The sequence below is a fragment of the Geotrypetes seraphini genome, chromosome 11 (assembly GCF_902459505.1).
Source record: "Geotrypetes seraphini chromosome 11, aGeoSer1.1, whole genome shotgun sequence".
In the NCBI taxonomy this organism is placed as follows: domain Eukaryota; kingdom Metazoa; phylum Chordata; class Amphibia; order Gymnophiona; family Dermophiidae; genus Geotrypetes; species Geotrypetes seraphini.
The window spans coordinates 34106754-34133284 of record NC_047094.1 but is presented as its reverse complement, the minus strand read 5'-3'; the positions used below and the strand labels follow the sequence as shown (position 1 = coordinate 34133284).

General features: G+C 42.4%; 1 protein-coding gene across 2 annotated transcripts in view; it reads right to left on the bottom strand.

Annotated features, from left to right (window-relative positions):
• Positions 1-26531, bottom strand: part of ERCC4 (ERCC excision repair 4, endonuclease catalytic subunit) — a 48573-nt gene that overhangs the window by 3532 nt on the left and 18510 nt on the right. The window contains exons 7-10 of one of the 2 annotated variants that reach the window (XM_033914918.1): positions 19768-19878; positions 13143-13683; positions 6951-7043; positions 3362-3474 (exon numbers count right to left, since the gene is read on the bottom strand). In XM_033914918.1, coding sequence (XP_033770809.1) covers positions 3362-3474; positions 6951-7043; positions 13143-13683; positions 19768-19878 — 858 coding nt within the window. Of the gene's footprint in view, positions 1-3361; positions 3475-6950; positions 7044-13142; positions 13687-19767; positions 19879-26531 lie in introns of both variants that reach the window. The other variant, XM_033914917.1, reaches the window with a different exon arrangement.

Below are 26531 nucleotides of genomic sequence, written 5' to 3'. Positions count from 1 at the left end.
TCTAAACAAGTAACTTTTCCCTGCCTTAGATTACAATGCTAAAGCAATTCTTGCATCTCGATAGGGATAATACAAGTCATGGCAGCAGAATAAGGTGGGCCTCCTGGACCATGCCTTAACCAACTTTTTGTATCCAGGACATCAGTCTAAACCCAGCACTTCTTGCTCTGGCTTCTGTTTCTTCCTGAATCTGTATGGTTCCCAACCGCTGTGCCACAATCTGCCTCTCCTTTTACTGGTGGGAGGCTAGGACACAGATGACAGGAAGGATGGAAGTTGGCCAGCAGCAGCAGCATTATCTGAAATTGCAGCTGTACAGGGTTGGCAGGTCTCACAGGGTCTACAATGCCCCACAGTGTTTCAACTTCAGGAGAAAGGTAACAGAGGTAGCAGGAGCAGGTAAAAAGCACTACTTATCTAATTGCTCTTACTGACAAATGTTGGAAGTAGGAAAAATGAGGATGCAAAGGAGGAGTATGAAGAAAAGGAAGGTGGTAAAAGCCAGGGGGAGAGGGGGTAGTTGAAGGAAAAGGGATGTTGGTGCTGAGCCTGGGAAGGGAAGAGACAATGCTTGGGGGGAGTGGAAAGAGGGAATCTGACGGAATATCACAAGCTTTAGGAATCACTGCTCTATAAAGCCCCAGGCAGTTCAAACAGTGCCACAAGAGTAAGGCAAGTGAGTGCACTGCAAGAAAAGCATGGGTTTTAAAGCGCCAGCTCAAACACCAAGAGGAGCTGAAGGAAAGAAAGATACTATCATGTCACTTGCTTGAAAACCACCACTGAAGTCACACAGCCCGACCATGAGTGAAAATTGTACCCTTGAATATACTGTACACTGCTGCCTGCCACAGCCACCGTCACCAATGAAGCTACTGAAGTCTCCCTGCTACTCCAAACCAGGTCCGTCCATGTGCACACTCTGTAAAAGTTCATGCCATCAAAACATGGAAGGCATGCTCATCTGTTAATTACACACCATCAAAGCATGGCATGTACTTTATTGCTAGTTAGTATTCTGTAAGAGGCCACTTTCATGCATCCCTGCTATCTAAAACTAGGTAGTTCCTTATAAAATTACCCCCATGATGTTCTGTATGCATATATGTAAGAGTGTTGTACCAATTACTGGAACTGTTGGGCTACATTAAATGAGGGTGGGACAATTTGGGAAGTGTTCAGATGAGCTGGAAGATGCTTCCCAAATGCCATTTCAGTCTTTTACATCAGGGGGGAGGGGGGGCAGATATGTCCTCCAGAATTTGCTAACTTATTTAAGTTTCAGCATAACTGAAATAGGCAAATTACAGTGGTACCTCGGTTTACGAGTGCACCGGTTTGCGAGTGCGGTCCTGCGTGCTTGTACGTGGCGAGTGTGTTGTCGGGGCAGCGGCTGACTTAGGAGAGGTGAAGCTGCGCGCATGCTCATTCAGGATGGGCTGGCTTGGATCGGGAGCTGGGAGGCGCTGACAGACGGCAGAGGCATTGGCCGAAGCGGGAGGGCAGCCGCACGGGGACCCCGAGGGAAGGAAGGCACCACTTTGGAATCGCTGCAGCACCCGCAGGCAGGTACTCACCCCTGGGCCACCATTGCAAACTTTGGTTGTGGAACGAATCTTCTGAGTTTGCATTAAGGCCTATGGGGAACTTTGCTTTGATAAACGAGCGTTTTGGATTATAAGCATGATCCTGGAACGGATTATGCTCGTAAACCAAGGTATCACTGTATTTAGGTTTTCTTCAAACAAAGCAGGTAGATATCTTTGGAATATTTATGTGTATGCTGAAAACCAGATCTCTTGGTGTGTTCAAGGATCAGTTTTCCCTCTCTGGTTTTACAATTATCTATCCAATTTAGAATTGTAAATCAAACTGTATAATGTACATTTATAAGAATAACCTTTCCTTCAAATATAGGGCTAGATTCACTAACAATAGCGAATCAATCGCTGTTGGCCGATTCTCCAACAGTGACTGATTCACTATTAAGTTTGCAAGCAAAAAGCCCAGTGTCGTCGCGGAGGAGGTGGAGCAGGAGGTATTTTCAGTACCTTCTGTTCCCAATGTTAAGGTATGGGGGCCTGGAGGAGAAGGGGTGCCTTCGTGGCAGGAGGGAGTGAGCATCCCTCCTGCCATTTGTTTTAGGTTCGAGTTTTAAGTTTCAAGTTTATTTAATATGTTTGATTTGATCGCAAAATCCAAATCCAATTCGATTTACATTTGGTTAAAAATTAAGTTTAAGATAAAGATCAAAAAGCAAGACAATTAGTACTAATTGTAATAAAATAATACATTTGAAAAAGGGAGAAGAAAAAAAAAGTGGCTTAAATACAATTCAAAAACAAATAAAAAGGGACAGGCAATGAAACAAGAGGTTGTGGAATGTTACCCACTTAATTTTCACTTGGCGGTGTTCCTAGTCCAATGTAAAATCTTAAGACTTAAATGAATCAGTTAAGAGCATCCTTAAAAAGCCAACTTTTTAGGAGACTTTTAAACTTGCTGAGTAATTTTTCTTTTCTTATGTTGATCGGGAGCGAATTTCAGATTTAAGGGGCTGTAACAGAAAAAATCACATCCCTCCTTGAATAAATTAATTTTAACGAGGGGACTACTAGCAAGGATTTATCTTCAGATCTTAAAGATTTAGTGGGGATGTAGGGTATTAGAAATCTTTCTAAGAATGCAGGAGCTTTCTTTACTAATATTTTATGTGTGAGTAATGCTATATTATATGTGATTCTCTGATTTACAGGTAACCAATGCTTTTCTTCTAAAAGGGGAGTTACATGATCAAATTTTTTTCTTTTCATAATTATTTTGGGTGGGTTGCCACAATTGTCAGGGGAGGGCTGTTGGTAGCGGATTTTTTTTAATGGGACAGATATTTTGTATGTAATACACACAAAATAACTGTGCCATTGAAAAAAAACCCGGCAAAAAAAACCCAAAAACAGGCAGATCAGGGTTTTAGGATCGGTTTTAGGATTGGTAAAACCTGATGCTAAATAGCCAAGCAATGTAAGTGAATCAATCGCTTGGCTATTTTGCATGGGGTTTTACTAATTTGCATGGCCAGATTAGAAAATGGACCATCGAGAGGAAATGTAGTATCAAAGGGAGTGGGGGAGGGACACAATCCACCAACTGTGAGAATCACGCGGTGGGCCGTTTAGTAAATCGGTTTGGTTAGCAGTGATCGTTGCTAAACCTGTGAAAACAGGTTTAGCAACGATCGCTGACTTTAGTGAATCTAGCCCTAAGTATTTTGAAGTCAGCTCAGCAGGGTGCATACCTGTCCATTCTATCTGAATGCTACAGAGCTTTACAACTGCAATTAATCCAGACCAGTAGAACTCACCTGCTTTCCGGGTGTCAGTAGAGGAATTTGCTGGAGTAGCATCTCTCTTCAGATCTAAATTAGTTTCATCTCTGCCTTCCCTTTCCTCAGGAATAACCATACTGGCCTTCTCACTAAAATGGTGTTGCAATAAACAGTGTCATCATCTAGAAGATCTTTTTTTTTTTTTTTTATAATTCTTTATTCATTTTCAAATCTTACAACAAGTGTATAATAATCAATCAGAAATTTTTTTTTAACAAATCACTTGACAATCTTAGTTATAATCCTTAAAATATATAAATATAAAAGAATCCCTTCCCACCCACCCATTTATTAATAATAATACAATTAGTAATTATTATCCTTCCCAATCCCCCCCCCCCTATATCTTAACTAATACCAAGGTGTTTAAGATGTCTGATCATTAGAATAAGTAATCAATGGCCCCCAAATCTTTTTAAACTTGTGATAATTTCCTTGTTGCATGGCAAGCACCCTCTCCATTTTAAAAGTCTTAAAAGTGTGCTTCTTACTAAACAGGAACAGTTTTGGAAAATCCAAGAGCAAACCTTTAAAATGTGACTGTTTAAGAACAGCAGCTTCATGTAACATTGTTATGGAAGTTTTGTTACTCTGAGTGGCCCCGACAGGCTTCACAAATGAGAAATGTAATCTGTGTCGGTCATTTACATGCATCAGAAATGACATGTAGACTACAGACCTGCATGGGAATCAGGATTGCGGGAATCCCATGGGTATGGAAAAAGTTGCCATGGGATTCCTGAGGTAGTGTAATCAAAATCTCTGGTCACTCTAGAACAGTGGTCTCAAACTCAAACCCTTTGTAGGGCCACATTTTGGATTTGTAGGTACTTGGAGGGCCTCAGAAAAAATAGTTAATGTCTTATTAAAGAAATGACAATTTTGCATGAGGTAAAAGTCTTTATAGTTTATACATCTTTCCTTTTGTCTGTCTTAATAATAATATTGTAATTTATAGCTAAAGAGACGTATGATCAAGAAACTGTTTTATTTTACTTTTGTGATTATGATAAACATACCGAGGGCCTCAAAATAGTGCCTGGTGGGCCGCATGTGGCCCCTGGGCCATGAGTTTGAGACCATTGCTCTAGAATGAGGCTTGGAATGTACCGAGTGTCAGCTGGAACATCAGACTGAGGCTTGGAACACTCATTGGGTGAGCAGTGAATGTTTGGGTTGGGAGGAAACATGGCTTTGAGCAAGTAAATAATAGCATTGACACCTGTGGAGATTAATTGTGGTGATGGGTGGGAATGGATCTTAGTGGGTAAGGGTAGGTATGGGTTAGATTCCGTTTGGGATTGGTGAAATGTCTGTCCCTGTGCAACTCTCTAAATGTAGAATGAAACTGAGCTGGCGATGGATGTTTCTGAATGGGGATGCTCCTTGAGACGCGAAACGTGAATTTATGTCGGAGCCCCGACCAGCATGAAAACTAAGATAAGTGCTTTGGCTATAAAATAAAGTATGATTACGATTTTTGGATAGACCAATGAGGAGGCTTGCTACAATGAAACTGAACTAAAATGAAATAATAAGTTCAAGTGTAGCTGCTAAGGTCTTATTTAGATATTTATATTGAATCTTTGTAAAATGCATATGAAAGAAAATTGATGTGAAGAGAAGATGGAGGTGAAGAAGCAAAATATATATAATTAACTTGGATCTATGAATTGCTTCATTTGATTTTTTAAGAATAGCCATTAGAAGAGTGACTCTCTAAATGTAGACATCCTCTGAGGAGGAAGGACACCTGCACACAATAGGGACACTGGAGGACACAATGGATTGGATCAGGAGAAGGTTTCACTTCTAGCCCTCTGCTAGTACAATTGTTAATATGGCCCTCAACAATCATCAACAGAACACAATACTACTATCACCATCACCCAGCCCTAAGCAGGAATTACCAGAAAGTAGGAGGTTTAAACTATATCTGGCAAAGGACATAAAAAGGCTTGAAGCGGTCCATAGGAGGGCGACGAAAATGATAGGAGGTTTGCGCCAAAAGATGTATGAGGAGAGACTGGAAGCCTTGAATATGCATACCTTAGAGGAAAGGAGGGACAGGGGAGATATGATTCAGACGTTCAAATACTTGAAATGTATTAACGTAGAACAAAATCTTTTCCAGAGAAAGGAAAATGGTAAAACCAGAGGACATAATTTGAGGTTGAGGGGTGGGTGACTCAAGAGCAATATAAGAAAATTCTTCTTTACGGAGAGGGTGGTGGATGCCTGGAATGCACTCCCGAGAGAGGTGGTGGAGAGGAAAACGGTGACTGAGTTCAAAAAAGCATGGGGTCACCACAGAGGATCTAGAATCAGAAAATAATAATAAATATTGAAGAACTAAGGCCAGTACTGGGCAGACTTGCACGGTCTAAGTCTGTATATGGCCATTTGGGGGAGGATGGGCTGGGGAAGGCTTCAATGGCTGGGAGGGGTAGATGGACTGAAGTCAGCTTTGACAGAGACTACAGTAGTTGGAATCTAAGAACAGTACCAGGCAGAGCTTTAGATTCTTGTCCAGAAATAGCTAAGGAGAAGAAGAAAAAAACTCAACAACCAAACGAACTTTTAGATTGAATCAGGTTGGGCAGACTAGATGGACCATTTGGGTCTTTATCTGCCATCATCTACTATGTTACTATGTTCACAGTGATGGGTGAGATGATGCAACTGTAGAGATGTTGCCTTGTGATCCACTGACAAAAAGCCAGCTTCCAGGGGAAGTTAAATCAGCTCTACAGCTCTTCTATCAAACTGCGTTAGCAGTTTTTAGCACAGAGAGCCGAGCTGAATGACCCGTGCTGTTCCCGATGCTCATAGGAACTCTATGAGGGTTGGGAACAGCGCGAGCTATTCAGCACAGCTCACCGCACTACAAACTGCTAGCGCAGTTTGATAGAAGAGGTCCTAAGTGTTTTTGTACCTTTATTAAAAATGTATTTGAAGATCTATCCTTGTCTACTTACCAATGAGTATTCCTCATTGGTGCAGAGTTACGATTTACTACTGTTTTTAGTCTTAATCCACATATTTTTATATCTGGACTTTTAGGGACCCCTGAGGAAGACAGCATAGTCGAAACATGGACCATGTTGGGTCCATATCGCCCAATGATTTGGGTCCTAGATATATTTTATGTGGATTATGAATTTGTATACTTTTAAATAAAGCCTGCATCTTGAACATCACCATTGCTACAGAGTTTTTGTTTAAAATTGAAGGAAAACTGGCTTCCATAGATTTGCAAATATGAGACAGTGAATGACACCCCAGTAAAAACAGTCTTTTGAAACCATGCCTGTTCAATTAAGGGTCAAGTCATATTTACAATCTTTAATTCACTAAAAGACAGATCTTTAATGTTCATTGGGATAAAACCAGGGTTCTGATTTCCCTAGGAAATTTAGGAATGCAAAAGGAGAAAACCCACATCTAAGCAGCTGTCAGTAAACGGGGGGGGGGGGGGGGGGGTTGCCAGCTAAGAAACTGCAACAGATTACAGAATTCATAAGCAAAACACACGAGCTTTATGAATGAAAGCACATCTAGTTACCGAATGAGTTGCTCAAAAGCTTCTTTTTCTTTCCTCAAGGTTGTGAGATAGCGCTGCTCCTCTGTTGAGCCTCCATAAATGAGGAAATAAACCCTGCAAGTCAAGACCCAAGAACTTGGTTACGGCTGCCTGAAAGCATCAAGGCAACAGAGAGCCCGAACAGCTGTCCTCAAATATACACAGCCTTCTGCATTTTGTTACAAATTTTCCTTGGTTTGAGGCTACCACGCTTTTTTCTTTCGCTCTCTTTAGTTCAAATACCGTGGAACCTTGGTTTGCGAACATAATTCGTTCCAGAAGCATGCTCATAAACCAAAGCGTTCGTATATCAAAGCGAGTTTCCCCATAGAAAGTAAGGGAAACTCGGATGATTTGTTCCAAATCCCAAAAAGACCCCCTTGAGGCCACTGGCGCACTTCCACCCCACCACATCCCCAAAAGAGCCCCCCACCCGCAAGGCCACTGGCGTGTTCCACACCACCCCTGGGAACCGGCTTCACCCACTCCACCCCCGAGAACTGGCATCGCCCCCTGCCCGTCCGCCCAAACCCTTACCACGATCGGGCACCAGCACCAGCACTCAGCACCAACCTACAGGATGTGCCAGTGCCAAAAGAGCCTGCCGTCTGCTGCTGATCTCTGCCGGGCCTTGAGCATCTGCGCATACTCAAGGCCTTCCGGCTCCCGCTCTCTCTGAGATTCTAATGAGATTCTCGGAGAAACCGAGAATCTCATTAGAATCTCGGAGAGAGCGGGAGCCATAAGGCCTTGGGCATACGCAGATGCTCAAAGCCCAGCAGAGATCAGCGGCCGGCTCTTTCGGCACCGGCACGTCCTGTGGGTTGGTGCTGCGTGCCGGTACCCGATCGCGGTAAGTGTTTGGGCAGGCGATGCCAGTTCTTGGGTGTGGGGGGTTCGCATATCAAGTCAACGCTCGGTTTGTGAGGCAAGATTTGCGAGAATGCTTTGCTCGTCTTGCAAAACACTCGCAAACTGCGTTACTCGCAAACTGAGGTTTGACTGTATCTTTATTTAGTTTAAAAAACAAAATTGCAATAAACAAAAATCAGAACAAACGTGGCACAGATACATTGTACACAATAATAAGGGATTCGCAAAAAATTGAGACAGCAAATTTAATTTTACACCATACCAAATAAAAGCTACTATGCTCCACTGCTATAAACTCATATCTAATGAGTTATACAGATTTGATGCCATTTCTGAAAGTACCGTATTTTCACGCATATAATGCACGCGTTATACACGATTTTACAAACCGTGCATAACCATGCGCGTTATATGCGTGAGCGCATTGTACAAATTTTTTTTTACATAGTTTCCCCCCCCGACGTCCGATTCATCCCCCTGCCCCATCCCAAAGGACCGCTCGCACCCCCACCCCGAAGGACCGGTCGCCCTCCCCTGACATCCGATTCATCCCCCAGCGCCCCCCCCCCCCGGCACGGAGAAGCTGCCTACCGTTGGTTCCTGATGCCAGTGAGCTCTGCTGCTTCCTCTGCCGCGGTCCCGCCCCTTCTCTGATGTCAGAGAAAGAGCGGGACCGCCGAAGAGGAAGCAGCGCAGGGCTCAGAGAAGGGGCGGGACCGCCGGCAGAGGAAGCAGCAGGGCTCACTGGCATCGGGAACCAATGGTAGGCAGCTTCTCCGTGTGTGGGGGGCGCTGGGGGATGAATTGGACATCGGGGGGGCGGCGAAAGGAGAGTCGGAACGAGAGGAAACTTGGGGCAGGGCGGCGAAAGGAGAGTCGGGACGAGAGGAGACTTGGGGCAGAGGGCAGGGTGGCGAAAGGAGAGTTGGGACGAGAGGAGACTCGGGGCAGGGTGGCGAAAGGAGAGTCGGAACGAGAGGAGACTCGGGGCAGAGGGCAAGGCGGCGAAAGGAGAGTCGGGATGAGAGGAGACTCGGGGCAGGATGGCGAAAGGAGAGTCGGGACGAGAGGAGACTCGGGGCAGAGGGCAGGGCGGCGAGAGGATAGTCGGAATGGCAGAAGGAGATTTAAATTCATGGAGCAGCATGCGCGGTATATAATAATTTCTTTACATAAATTTAGGTTTCCCGCGCGCTGTACCTGTGTGCGCGTTTTACACGGGTGCGCGGTATATACGTGAAAATACGGTAAGTAGCAGAAGTGTCCTTCCCATGTATAAAAAATCAATTTGATGGTAAGTGAGAGAAGTGTCAACAAATTCAAGACCATATTTGGCTTTGTTCCTGCTCATTTGCATCTATATCATCACTAGACCTCGGACCTCATCCCTGCTCCCTAGCCGATATGAGCTCACATTTCATAATGCAGAAGGAGAGGTGTAGTAACAAACTGAATATCCAGTATTAGAGTTTCAAAATTCCTTGGTTCTCTAAAGGAGGATTACTTAGCCAGAAAAGAAGTTACCTCTTACTCACATTTGACCAAATCTGACCATTTAAGATGTACTGCTGCTTATAAACTTAAGAAAACTCAGCAACCGAGATCTGCTTCAAGATTTCTGTCTGATCCCATCCGCACAAGCCTTGAACAGTTATTAAAGTATAAAAAGAAACAATATTCTGTACAACTGTCATTTTATTAAGGAATGGGAGACAGGGGTTTTGTTGATCCTTGTTCCCATCCCTTCTCATAAATACACCCTCCACTATTGAGAAAACTGAACAAGCCAAATTATTACAGAATGCTACATAGAAAAATCATGCTAACAGAATACCTTGGTCACCCACCCACCCCTTTATGCCAAACCCATAATAGCTGACCAAAAATGATAATCATACAGTAAATTAATCCAAAATCCAAAAAAAACACACCTTGCATGTAGTAAACACCAAAGAAATAGAAAGATCCATTTATTCCTATATTGTGCAAAGCTAAAATCACATATGCAGGAATACTGTTAGGGGAAGGCAACTAGGGTAACTTCTACTTGGCCAGAAAGACCCCCAAGCCTGCTGGAAGCTGAAGAAGGCACAGCTTGGTAATAGGTTTTATGGTTCCAGTTATGTCTAACACTAGCTCTGGCAGGATAGACATTTCAAATTTGATATTGTCTAATCACAAAATAGAAAATAAAATTATTTTCCTACCTTTTGTTGTATCATTTTATTCTTCAAATCATGTTGGTCTCAGGCTCTGGTTTGTTTTCTTCAGTCTTCTCTTAACTCACTCACCAAGGTCTCCTGTCCATTTGAAATTTCTTCTTTCTCCATGCTCACCATTAATCTTCCATCGATGTGCATGTATTTTTTTCCCATGCTCAGCACCTCCCTTCTCTGTCTCCTAAACCTCCCTTTCTAGTATTTCCCCTATGCCCATCTCCATGCCTTCATCATCATCATCCCTGTCCCCTCCCCCCAGTATCCAGCATCACTCCTCTATGTCCCCTTAAGTCCAATGCGGGGCTACTCAGTCTGCACTCAAGTGCCCGATAAATCAGGGGTGAGCTGAGCTTCCAGAAGAACGTGCCTGAACCATCCTCAGTCTTAGTGCAGGCTAGCTAGACAGGTGCCCTGTGAAAGGATTGTTCCCCGCAGCTACAATCCTCTGAACCAGAGACTATCTTCTCTCAAGCAGAGCTGCCCCAGAAATCCTGGGAACTTCTGAGCACCATGAAGCCTCAAACTTCGGATTAAAACACAAAAATAATAAATCAATTGCAGAGCAGAAAAGACACCTTCTCAACTCATTTGCAGAAGGGAAAACTGAGAAGATGAAACACTGCACATTGGCACAAGGAGGAGGAGCTGAAAAGCTGGGGTTGATTCCCTTGGCAAAACTCACTGGTAAAATAATAACCCACTGGCCAAGATTCATGTTCCTTTTTCACTGGAAGTGCCGATTTAAAATTAGAAAAGGGGAATTCTATTCTAACCAAAGGGGGAATGTCATTCCAAAACTCTGGAGGAATAAAATAAAAAGCTAAAGGGCTGGCAGGTTCATAGTGAGCTGAGCACAGTGTGAAATGATTAGCATCTAATGTCTTAAGAGAACAACAGGGGGTATAGGGTATGACAATAGAAGAAAAACAGGAAGGGAAACCTAAATGAAAATTCTTTGGGGGGTCAAAGAATTTAAAAAAATGGAGTGAAATTTAACCATGAGCCAATGCAATTTCGCCAGTAATGGAGAAATATGATTAAATTTACAATCCTTGCAATTCCAATTGTGCTGCTGAATTCTGAAGAATTTGCAATCTATGCAGAGATTTAGAAATATCACAATAGATAGTGTAATCAAGCCATGACATTAAGAAAGCATGTACCATCTCTGTAAAGATAGAAAATCCAAATAGCCCGAAGTTTCCATAGTTACAAATACGGATTTTATAATCTGGGAGAGTTGAGGCTCAAATAACAGATTTGAATCAATTGTAGTGGCACGATAAGGAAAAGATGTTACCGTAGGAATTGATGTGTTGAAGAGAACAGGAGTAATGGATGGTGAAGGGTGAAAACCAGTAATCCACGGGGTAACTGTTTTAGAAAGGTTAATGACTAATTTGTAAGGAGAGAGCCAAGCTGCTATGGTGTCTGTACATTTCTGAAGCTGAGTGAGAGAAGGAGGAATGCAAGAAGTAGGGAAAATTAGTAAGATGTTATGTGCAAATATAAAACAAAACCAAATATTTAAGTCTTGAATTAAGGTGGCTAGAGGACTCAAATAAATGTTAAACAATAAGGGGAAGAAGATAATCCCAGAGGTCATTCATCAAAATATGAAGAAGTAGAGACAGTAAAAGAGTGATTAGTTAGATAAGGAGTGAATCATGCTAGTACTGAACTGGAAAGACTGGTGTCATGAAGATGAGATAGAAAGAGGGGATGACTTACAAGGCACTCTCTAAAACTGAAAGGGGATAGATTCCGTACGAACGTCAGGAAGTTCTTCTTCACCCAGAGATTGGTAGAAAACTGGAACGCTCTTCTGGAGTCTGTCATAAGGGAAAACCCCCTCCAGGGATTCAAGACAAAGTTAGACAAGTTCCTGCTGAACCGGAACATGCTCAGATAGGGCTAGTCTCAGTTAGGGCACTGATCTTTGATCAAAGGGCTGCCGCATGAGCGGACTGCTGGGCACGATGGACCACTGGTCTGACCCAGCAGTGGCAATTCTTATGTTCTTATCAAAAGCTGCAGTAAAGAGACTAGTAAAGCTGCCGTATATACTCAAATATAAGTCTCGCGGGACTTGCGAGAACTCCCAGCAGCCATTCAGTTAGCGGCTCTTCACCTAGCAGGAGCGCCGGAAGATCGCTCCTGCTCAGTTCACCGCTAGACCGTCAGGGAATTGAAAGGTACATGGGGGAGGCCGGAGGAAGGTAAAAATTGTCACAGTCGGCCAGGACAGAAGGCAGGAGGGACCTTCCTGTCCCGGCCCACCGTGAAACCGCCAGGGAATTCAGAAGGTATTGTGCTGGAGGGGAGAGAAGTAAAAGTTTTTAGAGTCTGCTGGGACAGGAAGCGGGAGGGATCTCTCCTATTCCGGCTTACCGCTGGACCACCAGGTCTTACGGCAGGCTCGGTAGAGGCCTGCAAGGCATCAAGGGAGGGAGAGTGGGGACAGGGTGCAGAGCCTGGAGGGGTAGGGGTAGGGGGCTAGGTGCAGAGCTGAGCAGGCACTTGAATATAACCCCCACCCCGGCTTATATTCAAGTCAACTGTTTTTCCCGTGAAAAGGTCTACCTCGGCTTATATTCGAGTATGCAGTATACAGTAATTTACCTTGGTTCAAGATGGCATGAAATTCACTGACTGACGTTTCTATGAAGAGCATGAAAGCCAGTCTAGCGAGGGTGAAGGACAGATGATTGCTCACAATGAGTAGTGAGTTGGTCAAAAATAATTTTTTTCACAAAGCTACAACAGAAATGGGAAATTTGAAACAGGACAAAAAGTTTGCTAAACATGTAGGGTCAAGAAAAGGTCTCTTAAGAATAGGGATGACTATAGCTTTTTTCCAAAGTAATGGAACATATCTAGTTGAAAGACTGTGAGGCTTCCAGGAACAGAAAAATGCCTACTGTACTTGAATGTATATAAGAAATTTAAAATAAAACAAATGATAACTGTGCCCCTTAGTGAGAACTAAAGTACATATAAACATGAAGCGCTCAAAATAGTTTTTTTTCACATAACATTCACAGTTATTAAATGCTTGGTTCTGTATCAGTTCTTTACTTGCCTCAGAGGTTTTCCTGGTCTGCTTGCTCTGTATATTTCCAATTGACGAACAAAACTAAGTTCAGTATCATATAAGACAACGTATCTTGGCTCTACTTCATGCAGTACCCGGGTCAGGGCATAGGGGTCACCGCAGCCCTGTAGTGGGTGAATAACAGTGAGGGGTTCTTTGAGAATGCCATAGTATGTATCTGATGGCAAGTTCAGATCCACAGTTTCGGCATTTTCCATGCTGTTTTCCAGGTCAATGATGTCTTCCTTGCCACTCTCCTCCCCCTCCTCCGGTTTTCCCACCATCTGGGTTAGTGTCAGTGATGGTTTTTTGATGGCTTTCTTTTGTTTTGTAGAGGACTTTTTGACTCTACAGCTCTTGCTTTTTGACTTGAAAGTATTTCTCTCTCTTAGCCACAGTTCTTCAGCTTTCTCATCCTTCCCAAATGATTTCTTATACAGCCTTGTCAACAGGTCCTCTGCACCAGCAGTAATATACTCTTTGAGCTGCGCACACGTTCTATCATCACTGGCACAAATCAGCACTCGGCCTGCTTCAAAACAGGAAACATTATACTTAAGAGTCTGCAGCTTCAGAGTATTAATAAGGACCAACTAGAACAGTTTTTACTGATGCATTTTCTCCCACAAATTCTTTTTAGTTAAGATAATATTGAATTTCTCCTGCTTTTGAAACCCAGTTTTGAAAATTATCTTCAAGAAAAAAGATCTTTTGATCCAATTATTTTGAGTTAACTATTTCTTCATTATTTGAGTACAGACAGATTATAAATAATTTATAAGAAAGATGTTATCTTACTAAAGGATAAAATGGTTCCTTTAACAGTGACACTGGGATTGCAAATTACAGAGGAGAATTTTTCAAGGCTCAGACACACGGGCCCCAGAAAATGCCTGAAAAGTGGCACAACCATCAAATAAGCAAAAAGTAATTAGGACAGAAAGTTAGTGGAAACTACTAAATACATGACCTTTTCTTTAAAAGGGAATGCCTCCACTTGAACCCCTGAAAAGAGATTTAGAACAGTGGTTCCCAACCCTGTCCTGGAGGACCACATGCCAGTCAGGTTTTCGGGATAGCTCTAATGAATTTGCATGGGGCAAACTATATACAAATTATATACAAATCTCTCTCATGCATATTCATTAGGGCTATCCCAAAAACCCGACTGGCTGGTGGTCCTCCAGGACAGGGTTGGGAACCACTGATTTAGAAGATCTCTTAATGTTAAAGTTTGAGAGGTTGATAATGAGCCTGCCTGCAGAACTATAAGCTAGCAACAACAAATTATGCACATGAATTTGTAGCTAATTGAGGTAGGCAGAGGTACACACCAGAAATTATACTTGGCGTTCTGATGCAGAAATCTCACATACAAGATTCCTCTTTTCCTCACATACATGTGGCTAGACCAGTGGCCTCAAACTCAAACCCTTTGCAGGGCCACATTTTGGATTTGTAGGTACTTGGAGGGCCTCAGAAAAAATAGTTAAATGTGTTATTAAAGAAATGACAATTTTGCATGAGGTAAAAGTCTTTACAGTTTATAAATCTTTCCTTTTGGCTAAGTATTAATAATAATATTGTAATTTATAGCTAAAGGGACATATGATCAAGAAACTGTTTTATTTTACCTTTGTGATTATGATAAACATACTGAGGGCCTCAAAATAGGACCTGGCGGGCCATATGTGGCTCCCGGGCTATGAGTTTGAGACCACTGGGCTAGACTGTTAGAATGTGCATGGGGGAAATTCTATAAGAGTTGTCTAAAGAGAGGCGCCTAAAGTTAGTCACCTAACTTAACCTCCTCCCTCCCCCTTTTACTAATCCACGGTAGAGGGCTAAATATGTTCCAACGTTCACAGAATTCCTACGAGAGTTGGAGCATTTAGCGCCCCAGCCACCGTGGTTTAGCAAAAGAGGGCCTTAGTTAGTAACATGACTTCAATTATGAGCTTTAAGAAGCTCATAATTGAAAAATAATAATAATTAGGAGATAGGCGCCTATCTTCTTAGATGCAATTCTACAAAAGATAGGCGTCTTTTGCATGGCACCTAATACCAAAGTGTGTTCAGGGATGGAAAAAAGACTTGAGCCCTTTTTTACAAAGGTACGCTAAGCGTTTTAGCGCGCATTTAGTGGGTGCTAAATCAACGTGTGCGTTAACTGCTAACGCATCCAGAGGATAACATGCACGTGTTAGTGTTTAGCGCGCTAATATTTACCGCGAGCTAAAAAACATAGCACACCTTAGGGCTCCTTTTACAAAGGTGTGCTAGCGTTTTTAGCGCACACACCGGATTAGCACGCGCTACCCGAAAAACTACTGCCTGCTCAAGAGGAGGCGGTAGCAGCTAGCACACGCTAAAACCGCTAGCGCATCTTTGTAAAAGGAGCCCTTAGTAAAAGAGGGGGTTAGACGCAGCTAGGCCCAATTCTCTAAAGGACTTATGTGCCTATAATGTAGGCTTTTAAAACCCTGGCCTATGTTACAGGTGCCTAAGTCTTAAATTAGGCATCACTAAGCGTGATTCTTTAATGGGTGCCTAATTTTAGGCACCTATCTTTAGGCACCAATTATAGTATCCAGCCCATAGTATTAGCTGAACTGCAATTTTTCATATAATTGACCAAATTATCTCACCCATAACTTATTTTTATATAAGTAATAAAAAACATGAATAAATAAAGAAAAATATCACATCGCAGATTCATTAAAAAAAATGAAAATGCATACATAAATTTATATAATTGAAAAAAAAGAGAAGACTTCCTTGAGTGGAAGGCAAAATAGACAATTTTTAAGGAAAGAAACTGATCAGGGTCTGAAAATATATTCCTTCGATAAATAAAATTTGAGTACATCTGTCCATATATGAGTTTCAAAGTTTATTACATGTTTAATATGACTCCTGTTAGAATTTGAGCAGTTTATAAGCATTTACAAATAATGGGGCCCTTTAACTAAAGCTTAATGTACACTAAATACTAAGCAGCCCATAAATATAATATGGGCTTCTTAACATTAGGCATGCACTAATTCTGTTAGCACATCCTAGCTTTAGTAAAGTGCCCCTAAGTTAAAAGTAGAGAGCAGAATGGAAGTAGAATATCAATAGGATAGGGATAGAAAGAGTGTATTAGTCATTGTGCAAGTTCAGTGTCTCAGCAAACTGCTCTTAAATGTTACCTTGATTGGAGGACTAGTTGCAATAAAAGCAAGGAGGGAGAGGGTTTATAACCCGAAGATATCTTGAAACAGGGAGGTCTATAGCAAGGGTGGGTGACTCCAGTTCTCTAGGGCCGGAATCCAATCAGGTGTTCAGGATTTCCCCAATGAATATGCATTGAAAGCAGTGCATGCAAATAGATCTCATGCATATGGATTTCGGCCCTCGAGGACCGGAGTTGGCCATGTCTGGTCCATAGTCCTGTCTTAATTTTCTAAAGACATTTTCTAGATGGAAATAAAGCAGAGCAGCATTCAGAAAGCAAGGTCCTTGTCACACTAAGGGGCTCATAATCAAAAGGAAAAAAACGTCTAAAAAGTGGCCTAAATGGCTACTTGGACGATCAAAAAGCCTGATCGTCCAAGTACCCATAACCAAAGCTGGTTTTTAGACGTATCTAAAACCAGCTTAGGCCTTTCCCCTGCCTCTAAACGCACAGAGAGAAAAGATGCATTTTTAGAGGAGGGGAAAGGGCAGGCGGTGGGCCGACCTAGACCTAGGCGTGCAGCAGGTATAACCAAAACTTTAGGCAGGTTGCCTAGTCGGCACTTATACGTTTTGACTTAGACCAAGTCAAAACAGGTATAAGTGCCGAAAAGGGGTCGCTGAGCTGATTGTGGCTGGCATGATCAGTACAGCGGCCCAGCAACCTACTCCCCCCCACTGCAACCATCGCGGCAGGAGAGATGCCTCATCTCCCATACCGCGATGCGATCACCCCTTTACCCGAACTGCTGCGACCCGTGGCAGGAGATGCCCAATCTCTCCTGCCGCAAGTTGTGGCAGTTCGGGTAGAGGAATGATCGCATCGCGGCAGGGGAGATGGCCAATCTCTCCTGCCATAATACATCACCCCCCCCCCACACACACACTATCGGGGCAGGAGGGAGCCCAAGCCTTCCTGCCCCGCGGCCCCCCGCCGATCCTCTGATTACATTTGGGGCAGGAGGGAGCCCAAGCCCTCTTGCCCCGCAATCTCTAATCCCCCCCCCCCCGAGTCCTATGGGGCCAGGAGGGAGCCCAAGCCCTGCTGGCCACACGACCCCCACCCCCTACAAGATCGGGTAGGAGGGAGCCCAACCCCTCCTGCCCAGGTGGACCCCCTACCCCTACCTGCCTCACTAAAATACAGGCAGGAGGGATCCCAGGCCCTCCTGCCCTCGAATCGCCCCCCCACGACTGCCCCCCCCGAACCCCCGTTCGCCCCCCCTGCCGACCCGCGACCCCCCGCCGACCCCACACCCCCCCTACCCTCAATCCCACCCTCCATACCTTGTCAACGTTGGCTAGACGGATGGGTGCCAAACCCGCCCGTCCGGCAGACCAGCCGGCTCCGGAATGGGGCCGGATCGGCCCAAGCGGCTTAAACCCCGCCCACAGGTGGGGCCTGAGGCGCCTGGGCCAACCAGAATAGGCCTAAGGCTCCTGGGGCTTGGGCTCCCTCCTGCCCCTATCTTCATTGGGGGTTCGGGGGTGCCGTGGGGCAAGAGGGTTTGGACTCCCTCTTGCCCTGATGTCGTGGGGGGTGTGTGTGTGTGTGTGTGTGGATTCTGTAACCGGTGTTGTTTTTGACAGACACTGGTTACAGAATCCAGCTTTTAGGCGAAGGACTGGCTCCTCCTTCGCCTTAAAGCTCTTGTTTTGGACATTTGGGGCTTAGGCTTTTTTTTTGGTTGATTATAGGGTATAAGTTAGACGTAGTGGTGGTCTGGGCGTTTATTTAAACAGCTGAACGTAGAGGCAGGCCATTATTTAAAAAAAATCCTCCTTTGGGACTTTTTATTTTTAATGGACATTTTCCCTGCTTCTACTTTCAACGTTTAAGGCCTTAGGCCATAGGGGACTTAGACGTTTTTGTTTTTTTTTATTATGCCCCTCCACGTATATTAATTTTAATGACACTTATGATGAAGTGCTGAATGGATGGAATTATAAGACAATTTGGTAAGATATCTGAGATTTCGGGGACTCAAAGTCCCTCCTTGAGGGCCACAATCCAGTCGGGTTTTCAGGATTTCCCCAATGAATATGCATGAGATCTATGTGCATGCACTGCTTTCAATGCATATTCATTGGGGAAATCCTGAAAACCTGACTGGATTGTGGCCCTCAAGGAGGGACTTTGAGATCCTTGAGAGTAAGGTATAAGGAGGCAGGAGAAATATAAAAGAGAGCCAGAATGATGAACTTATGGACCAATGTGAGAGTTTTGAATGTAATTCTGTGAGTTGCCAGAATGCAAAGTTCATTTCGTAGGGGAGGAGTTAGTTCTATGGTCAAATTTTTTTGATCCTTTATATGTGACTAGTTAATGTCCCCTTGCAGTTATTCTTGTGTTAAGGGAGAACACACATTTAAAGTGCCCGCCATCTGTTGCTTGTTTGCCCTGGTGTTTGACCTCAGGTATGAAAAAAAGCCTACATAAAAGGAAGAATAGATCTAAGAGTCACTTAAAACACTGCCAGCATTTTTCTTACACATTTTGAAATGAAAAGGACAAAGTAAACAGGGAAATTAATCAAAGTTTTACATCTGGAAAATCTTTCAATATTTTGACTTTAATAGCAAAGCATGATGTAATTCTTATTAAAGCAGAATTGGCTGCTTAAGCAGTCACCAACTGACCAAATAAATCATCCAGATTGGATTATTGCTTATCAGACAGACAGACAGTCCTGCAAATTGAATTTAATGCCCTATCTAGGTTGAAGCTACTCAAACAGTTTCCATGCACGACACAACAGTCTAAAAATTCACCCAGAAATATGCTCTAACCAGCTTGCTGTAGTTTTATTAGGAGTTGCCTAGGTGGAATTTGGCACTGGGGCCGCAGCTGGAACTCTGGCCCACAGAGCCTTCATAGCAGTCTATTAACACGACCAAGTCAGAAGTCTGTCTGAAAACCTACTCTCTCATCTGCTGGCATGTTCAGCCCCCACTGGCTCAGAGTTACAGGCAGCTTCCAGATTAATATATATGTTGAGCTTACTCAGATTTTTTAGGTGAACCATTATTCTGTGTGGCCTGCTCTAAAAAAAACCCCCGCATACCACTGTGCTACCTCAGGGCTTTAATATGGCACAGTGGTTAAAGCTACAGCGTCAGCACTCTGAGGTTGTGGGTTCAAACCCCCGCTGCTCCTTGTGACCCTGGGCAAGTCACTTAATCCCCCCATTGCTCCAGGTATATTAGATAGATTGTGAGCCCACCAGGACAGGGAAAAATGCTTGAGTAACTGAATAAATTCATGTAAACCGTTCTGAGCTCCATGGGGAGGATGATCTAGGAAACTGAATAAATAAATATTAAAGAGGGTAAAGACTATCTACATTCCCAGTTTTTAGTACCATCATAAAAGCAGGCACTCCAGCAATCTCACCTGGGCCTCCAAGGGCACCACTCTCCTTGTTTTCGCTCTCAATTTCTTGCAATACTTCAGAGAGAGCTTCCCACTTTGGACTGCTTTCCAGAACCAGCTCTCTTTTCTCTTCTAGAAATAAGCAAAACTAGATCGTTTATGTACTGAATAGATTCTAGGCCATTTCCCAAAACTGATGAGCAGCAAGATGCAGCTGGAATAGTCTGTGCAAGCGACTCTAGTCAATCTCACTGTTCATGTAATATTTAACAAAAATTTATTTATATAAAGAAACATATCCTGTATATTCTTCAAAATTTCATTATCCAACAGCAACCACCAAGCTACCCATCTTTGTCTTTTTATTCGATACTCTCAGTTTTAACAAAAGGTTTTGATAATTGTCCATACTGGAATGTAGAAATGTTACCGTTTGCTACTTTTCCACTTCTAGGTGTCATCTTGGACTCATCACTTACATTTCACGAACAGATAAATTCCTTGACAAAAAAGTGTTTTTTTTAGTCTGCGCACATTTCTCAGTGTTGGTACAATCCACTGTGCTTTCTCAGCTAGATTATTGTAACTCAGTTTATCTGGGCATTAAGCAGAGCAGTCTAAAAGGACTTCAGTTAATACAGAATACTGCAGCTAAGCTCATTTTTGGGCAACGAAAGTATGATCATGTTTCCCCTTTGTTGATAAAGCTTCACTGGCTCCCAGTTCGCTTTAGGATCCAGTTTAAATGCGCATGCATAATCTTCAAGCTTCTCTATGGAATATTTGAACCTTTTATCCCCTTATGTTGGAATACCCTTAGACTTTGCCATTTGAGAAACACAAAGATATAAGTTAGCCTTCCCTTCCTTTAAGGGAATTAAAAATCTGCTGGGAAGATCACATGCTGAGGAAAGTGAGGTCCTGCTTCCACCAAAAACACTTCGCCGTCCTCGTTCAATCCATCATCCTCTCCAGACTGGATTATTGCAATTCCATTTACCTAAGCTTAACAAAGAAAAGCCTTCACAGACTCCAATTAATCCAGAACACCGCGGCCAAACTTATCTTCTCAAAAAGTAAATTTGACCATGTCTCACCGCTCCTATCCAAGCTCCACTGGCTTCCCGTTATTTCCAGGATCCACTTTAAGTGTGTCTGCCTAACCTTCAAGATCCTCCACGGTATCCTTCCTCTTCTTATCCCTCTATCCTGGAATTCCTCAAATCCTATCTCCACTAGATCCACGCAAAAATTAAAACTATCCTACCCCTCCTTAAAAGGCATCTCCCTTGTTGGTAAACTTGGGTCTTCCCTCCCTTTCAGAATCGCTCAGCTCTGGAATAGTCTCCCTTCCCCTCTCCGCAATTTGAGCCCCTTTCTACCATTCCGTAAGCATCTGAAGACCTGGCTCTTCTCCAAAACGTAACCCCGTCCCCTTCGTGGCACTCTCGCACCTAACCTCTCTTCTCTCTTACTTATATAATTCCATTGGAGTTCCGTTCCTTCCCTAATCTTGTAAACCGTGTCGAGCTCCATCTGCGGAGATGATGCGGTATATAAACCCAAGATTTAGTTTAGTTTAGTTAGTTTGTTTTCAAGTTTGTAGAGATCTGGAATGAACTTCCTGACTCCATTAGGCTTTTAGGCCAGCTGCAATTATTTCATAAATTCCTGAAAACTTTGTTGTTCTCGCAATTTTTAAATGGTTTAACCACAGCCTCAAAGAAATGATAATATTATAGTTATTTTTCTTATACTTTTCTTATGTACTTTAGTTTTTAATTAGTTCTTCCTTCTCTTATGTTTTCTGCTATGTACTCTAGTCTTAATTATATGTGAACCGAGTCGAGCTCCACTGGGAGATGACCCGGTATATAAACCAAAGATTAGATTAGATTAATGGAGGACAGGCAACCCAAATTCAGGTAGAATCAGATTTGTACCAATTTTTATTCTACCTAGAGGCAGACACATTTAGGCTTTGTTATATGTGGCCTTGGTGCTATCCTTGACCACTACAACCAGCAACAAATGGGAACATCCTGATGTGCTGCATTGTGGAAGGTCACTGGATTGAACTCAGAGGGCCGGATTCTCAAAACTTACTATGCTTTTACGATGGTTGCCAAACCGGTTCCAGCCGGTTTAGCTTGCCAGTATTTTACCACCCGATTATCAGAACAGCTCACCTAGCAGCCTACCACTCTGCCATGCAAATATAGTACAATGATGTCATCACTATTAAAATTGGAGTAAAATGGGCTCATTAATATTTAAACAAGCACTCCAGGTGATCATAAATTACTGGCTAGTCCAGGGGTGCCAGTACCGTGAAAAGCACATCTCAGATACGCATGTCCAGCAGTGGCTCATGATTAAAAACCAAAAAACCAATAAAAACCCACTCTTCACTTAAATTATAGTAATATAGTGATGGGGAAAAAAATCTCAAAAGCACGCGTCTCGAACATGTGTTTTAAACGCACTTATTGAAAGCGGATGATTGCACCTCCCCTCTATTCAGTAGCGCTGGCACACCTACAATTGACACAACAATGTAGTGTTTGCTGGTAGTTCTCCACCCCTCTTATCCACCTATACCTCTGTCCATGAACTATCCTGCACATGTGCCAATCGTCTTCACCAGCGACTGAACTCATGTAAATTTGGTGACCCTCCACAAAACTCATTTTCATGCGCAGTTCTTTGAGAATGGCTCGTCTTTTTTGAATCATTAGATTTACAGATGCTACAGCGACCCATTGGATTTAACTGGCGATATTAGAGAATCCAGCCCAGAATCAGGACTTTTGCAGCCTGGTTGTCAAGGAACCTTAGAGTCAACGCTTTTATGGCACTGAAGGGGGATGGAGTCATAGATATGGTTAAAAATGATTCATGGAGACCAATGATACAGGATTCTAGAAGATTCCTCATCTCAGCATCACCACTAAAATGACTAGAGTGGGAAGAAGGGTCTATTAAAATATGAGAAAAATCACAAGACAGCAGTGAATGAAAGCTTATGGTTTCAGAATCCTAGTACAAGTACAAGATCCTTTATCCAAAATCCTTGTGACTATTGCACCGTGTGGGTTATGTCACAGGTTCAGTCAATAGAGTCTAATCTGCAGATCTATTAGGTAGAGGATTTTACGATTGCTGTTGCTCACATATTACTCCACTTTTCTGGATTGTTGATTTCTATCTATGCTGCTTACATTATCACTCTGCTTCTTTAATCACTGCATTCAGGGAGTAGGATGTTCCTCTGGAAGTGAAGAGGAAAGGAAGAATGAATGTTCTTGGACTCCCTGGCCCCTAAAGCAGTTTTAATACAGTTTTCACAAAGAGAATAATGTTGTTACTTATTTTATTTTAAAAATATGTAAAAAATCCATTATGGAAGCCCAGACCAGATGTATTCCATGTATTAGCAAAGGTGGAAAGAAGAGGAAACTAGAATCAACATGGTTAAAAGCTGAAGTGAAAGAGGCTATTAGAGTCCAAAAAACATCCTTTAAAGAATTGAAAAAGGATCTCAATGAAGAAAATAAGAAGAGACACAAGCATTGGCAAGTTAGAGGCAAAGCAATGACAAAGAAAGCTAAGAAAGAATATGATGAGAAACTTGCAAAAAAGAGGCAAAAATTAACAACAATGTTTGCATGGTATATCAGAAGCAGAAAACCTGTGAGGGAATATGTGGGACCTTTGGATGATCAATGAACAAAAGGGAGGATAAGGCCATAGCAGGGAGACTAAACAAATTATTTGCTTCAGTCTTTACAGAAGAAGATCTAAGAGATCTACCTGAACCAGAAATGGTTTTCAAGGGCGATGATGCAGAGGAACTGAAAGAAATCTCGGTGAATCTGGAAGATGTACTAAGCCAAATCAACAAGTTAAAAGTGGACCAGATGGTATATATCCCAGGGTACTAAAAGAACTCAAACATGAAATTGCTGATCTGCTGTTAATGATCTGTAATCTGTTGCTAAAATCATCTGCAGTACCTGAAGATTGGAGGGTGGCCAATGTTACATTGATTTTTAAAAAGGGTTCCAGGGGAGAAATTACAGACCTGTAAACCTGACTTCAGTGCCAGGCAAAATGGCGGAAACAAGTATAAAAAATGAAATTATAGAACACATAGACAAACATGATTTAATGAGACAGAGTCAGCATGGGTTCAGCTGAGGGAAATCTTGCCTCACCAATTTGCTTGACTTCTTTGAAGGTGTAAATAAACATGTGGATAAAGGTGAGCTGGTTGATGTAGGTAGTGCTTCTAGATTTTCAGAAAGCTTTTGACAAAGTTCCGCATGAAAGGCTCCTGAGAAAATTAAAGAGTCATGGCATAGGTGGCAAAGTTCAGTTGTGGATTAGGAATTGGTTATCAGATAGAAAACAGAGGTTAGGGTTAAATGGTCATTTTTCACAATGGAGGAGAGTAAACAGTGGAGCGCTGCAGGGATCTGTACTGGGATCGGTGCTATTTAACTTATTTATAAATGATATAGAAATTGGAACTACTAGTGAGGTGATTAAATTTGCAAATTTGTTAAAATGAATGCAGATTGTGAAAAATTGCAAGCAGAACTTAGGAAATTAGAAGACTGGGCATCCAAGTGGCAGATGAAATTTAATGTGAACAAATGCAAAGTGATGCACATTGGAAGAATAACCCAAATCACAGTTACCAGATGTTAGGGTCCACCTTGGGGGTTAGCGCCCAAGAAAAGGATCTGGTGTCATCGTAGACAATATGATGAATCCTTCCACCCAATGTGTGGCAGCAGCCAAAAAAGCAAACAAAATGCTAGGAATTATTTAAAAAGGGATGGTTAACAAGACTAAGAATGTTATAATGCCTCTCTATCTCTCCATGTTGCAACCTCACCTGGAGTATTGCATTCAGTTCTGGTCTCCTTATCTCAATAAAGATATAGCGGCACGAGAAAAGGTTCAAAGAAGAGTGACCAAGATGATAAAGGAGATGGAACCCCTCTTGTATGAGGAAAGAGTAAAAACCTTAGGGCTCTTCAGCCTGAAAAAGAGACAGCTGAGGGGAGATATGATTGAAGTCTACAAAATCCTGAGTGGAGTAGAACAGGTACAAGTGGATTGATTTTTCACTCCGTCAAAAATTACAAAGACTAGGGGACACTTGATGAAGTTATAGGGAAACACTTTTAAAACCAATAGGAGGAAATATTTTTTCACTCAGAGAATAGTTACGCTCTGGAATGTGTTGCCAGAGGTTGTGGTAAGAGCAGACAGAATAGCTGGTTTTAAGAAAGGTTTGAACAAGTTCCTGGAGGAAAAGTCCATAATCTGTTATTGAGAAAGACATGGTGGAAGCCACTGCTTGCCCTGGATCGGTAGCATGGAATGTTGCTACTCTCTGGGATTCTAGAATCTTGATTACTCTGAGATAATAGAATGTTGCTACTCTTTGGGTTTTGGCCAGGTTCTAGGGACTTGGACTGGCCACTGTGAGAATTGGCTACTGGGCTTCATAGACAGTAAGGCTATTCTTATGTTCTTATCTATTTATTAAAAAAAATTGGTGCAGTTTGTACTGAACTTGTTACATAATCAGTACAGGTTGCCACTCTTAGCTGTGCAATGGTTCTGAGGTTTTCTTTATTTATATTTTGATTTTAGGAACTGTGGTTTATTTTTCATGAATAAATATTTAAACCATATTTCATCTACAATCAAGCAAAACACTTGTACAGAAGAACCATTCCAAAATTAATAAGCAAATGAAAGCAAATATATCAACATAAGAAGAAACATGATCATATTATTGGCCTAGTAACAGCCCACAAATTCAGGAAGCCCAAAGCCATAACAGAACTGTGGCATATTTTAATGTCTTTCCCACATTCTTAATTTTTTAAGCTTTATTATTCTGCCAGTTTCTTGGTTATATAATTCTGATCTTGAATTACATCCCGATCTTCAGTTAACACCAATGTTTATTTTAGCCAAACTGTTGATGCCTGCTCTTTTGGGCTACTGGCTTCCATCAAAATTTGCCTCTGTAGGATCAAAGCACCATAAGCCTTTATTTGCAGCTACTATGGGAGTTTTCTTCCCCTATTTAGAACCCCTACCCTACACACTTAGCCAAGTTACTTCAGCAATGGTCTTCAGAAAGGGACCATGGACCTCAGCTCCGTCCAGAATTCAACAACGATTTCAGCTACTAAGTGTCATTGCGGTACAACAACTAGACTGCCTCCCTACCCAAATGCCATGAGCATTCCTTCCACTGTATCTTCAGTTTTGACTGATCTAGGGAGGGAAGACCTAACCCAGGAATCAAACCCAGGTTCACTGTTGAACCAGTGGGTTGGCCTCTTGAAATAAAACTTCAAACTGTTATTTACTTATAACACATTTGCACCCTACAAACAAACAATAAGGATTCTTTAACCGGTGCCATTGTTGGCGGCCGCCTTAAAAGTGGCCAACGATCGCATGTCAATCACATGACGGTGCTGTTTAGAGAATCGCATCTCCGGCTACGGAGGAAGCAAATTCTTTTGGAGAACTCACCTTCTCTGCTTTTTGGATAGGTTCTTCTATCGTATTGAATCAGTCATGATTTTTGAGAACATGTAATCAAGGGGGTTCAGCTCCTGAGGAAGAGAGCGAAACAGAGCTCTGTCGGGCAAAAACGGACTTTCCTTTCAGCGCAGATAAATTGATATTTTGGATATTTTTCATTGTGCTGATCTTGTGTATTTTATCAAAGTTATTTACAACTAAAG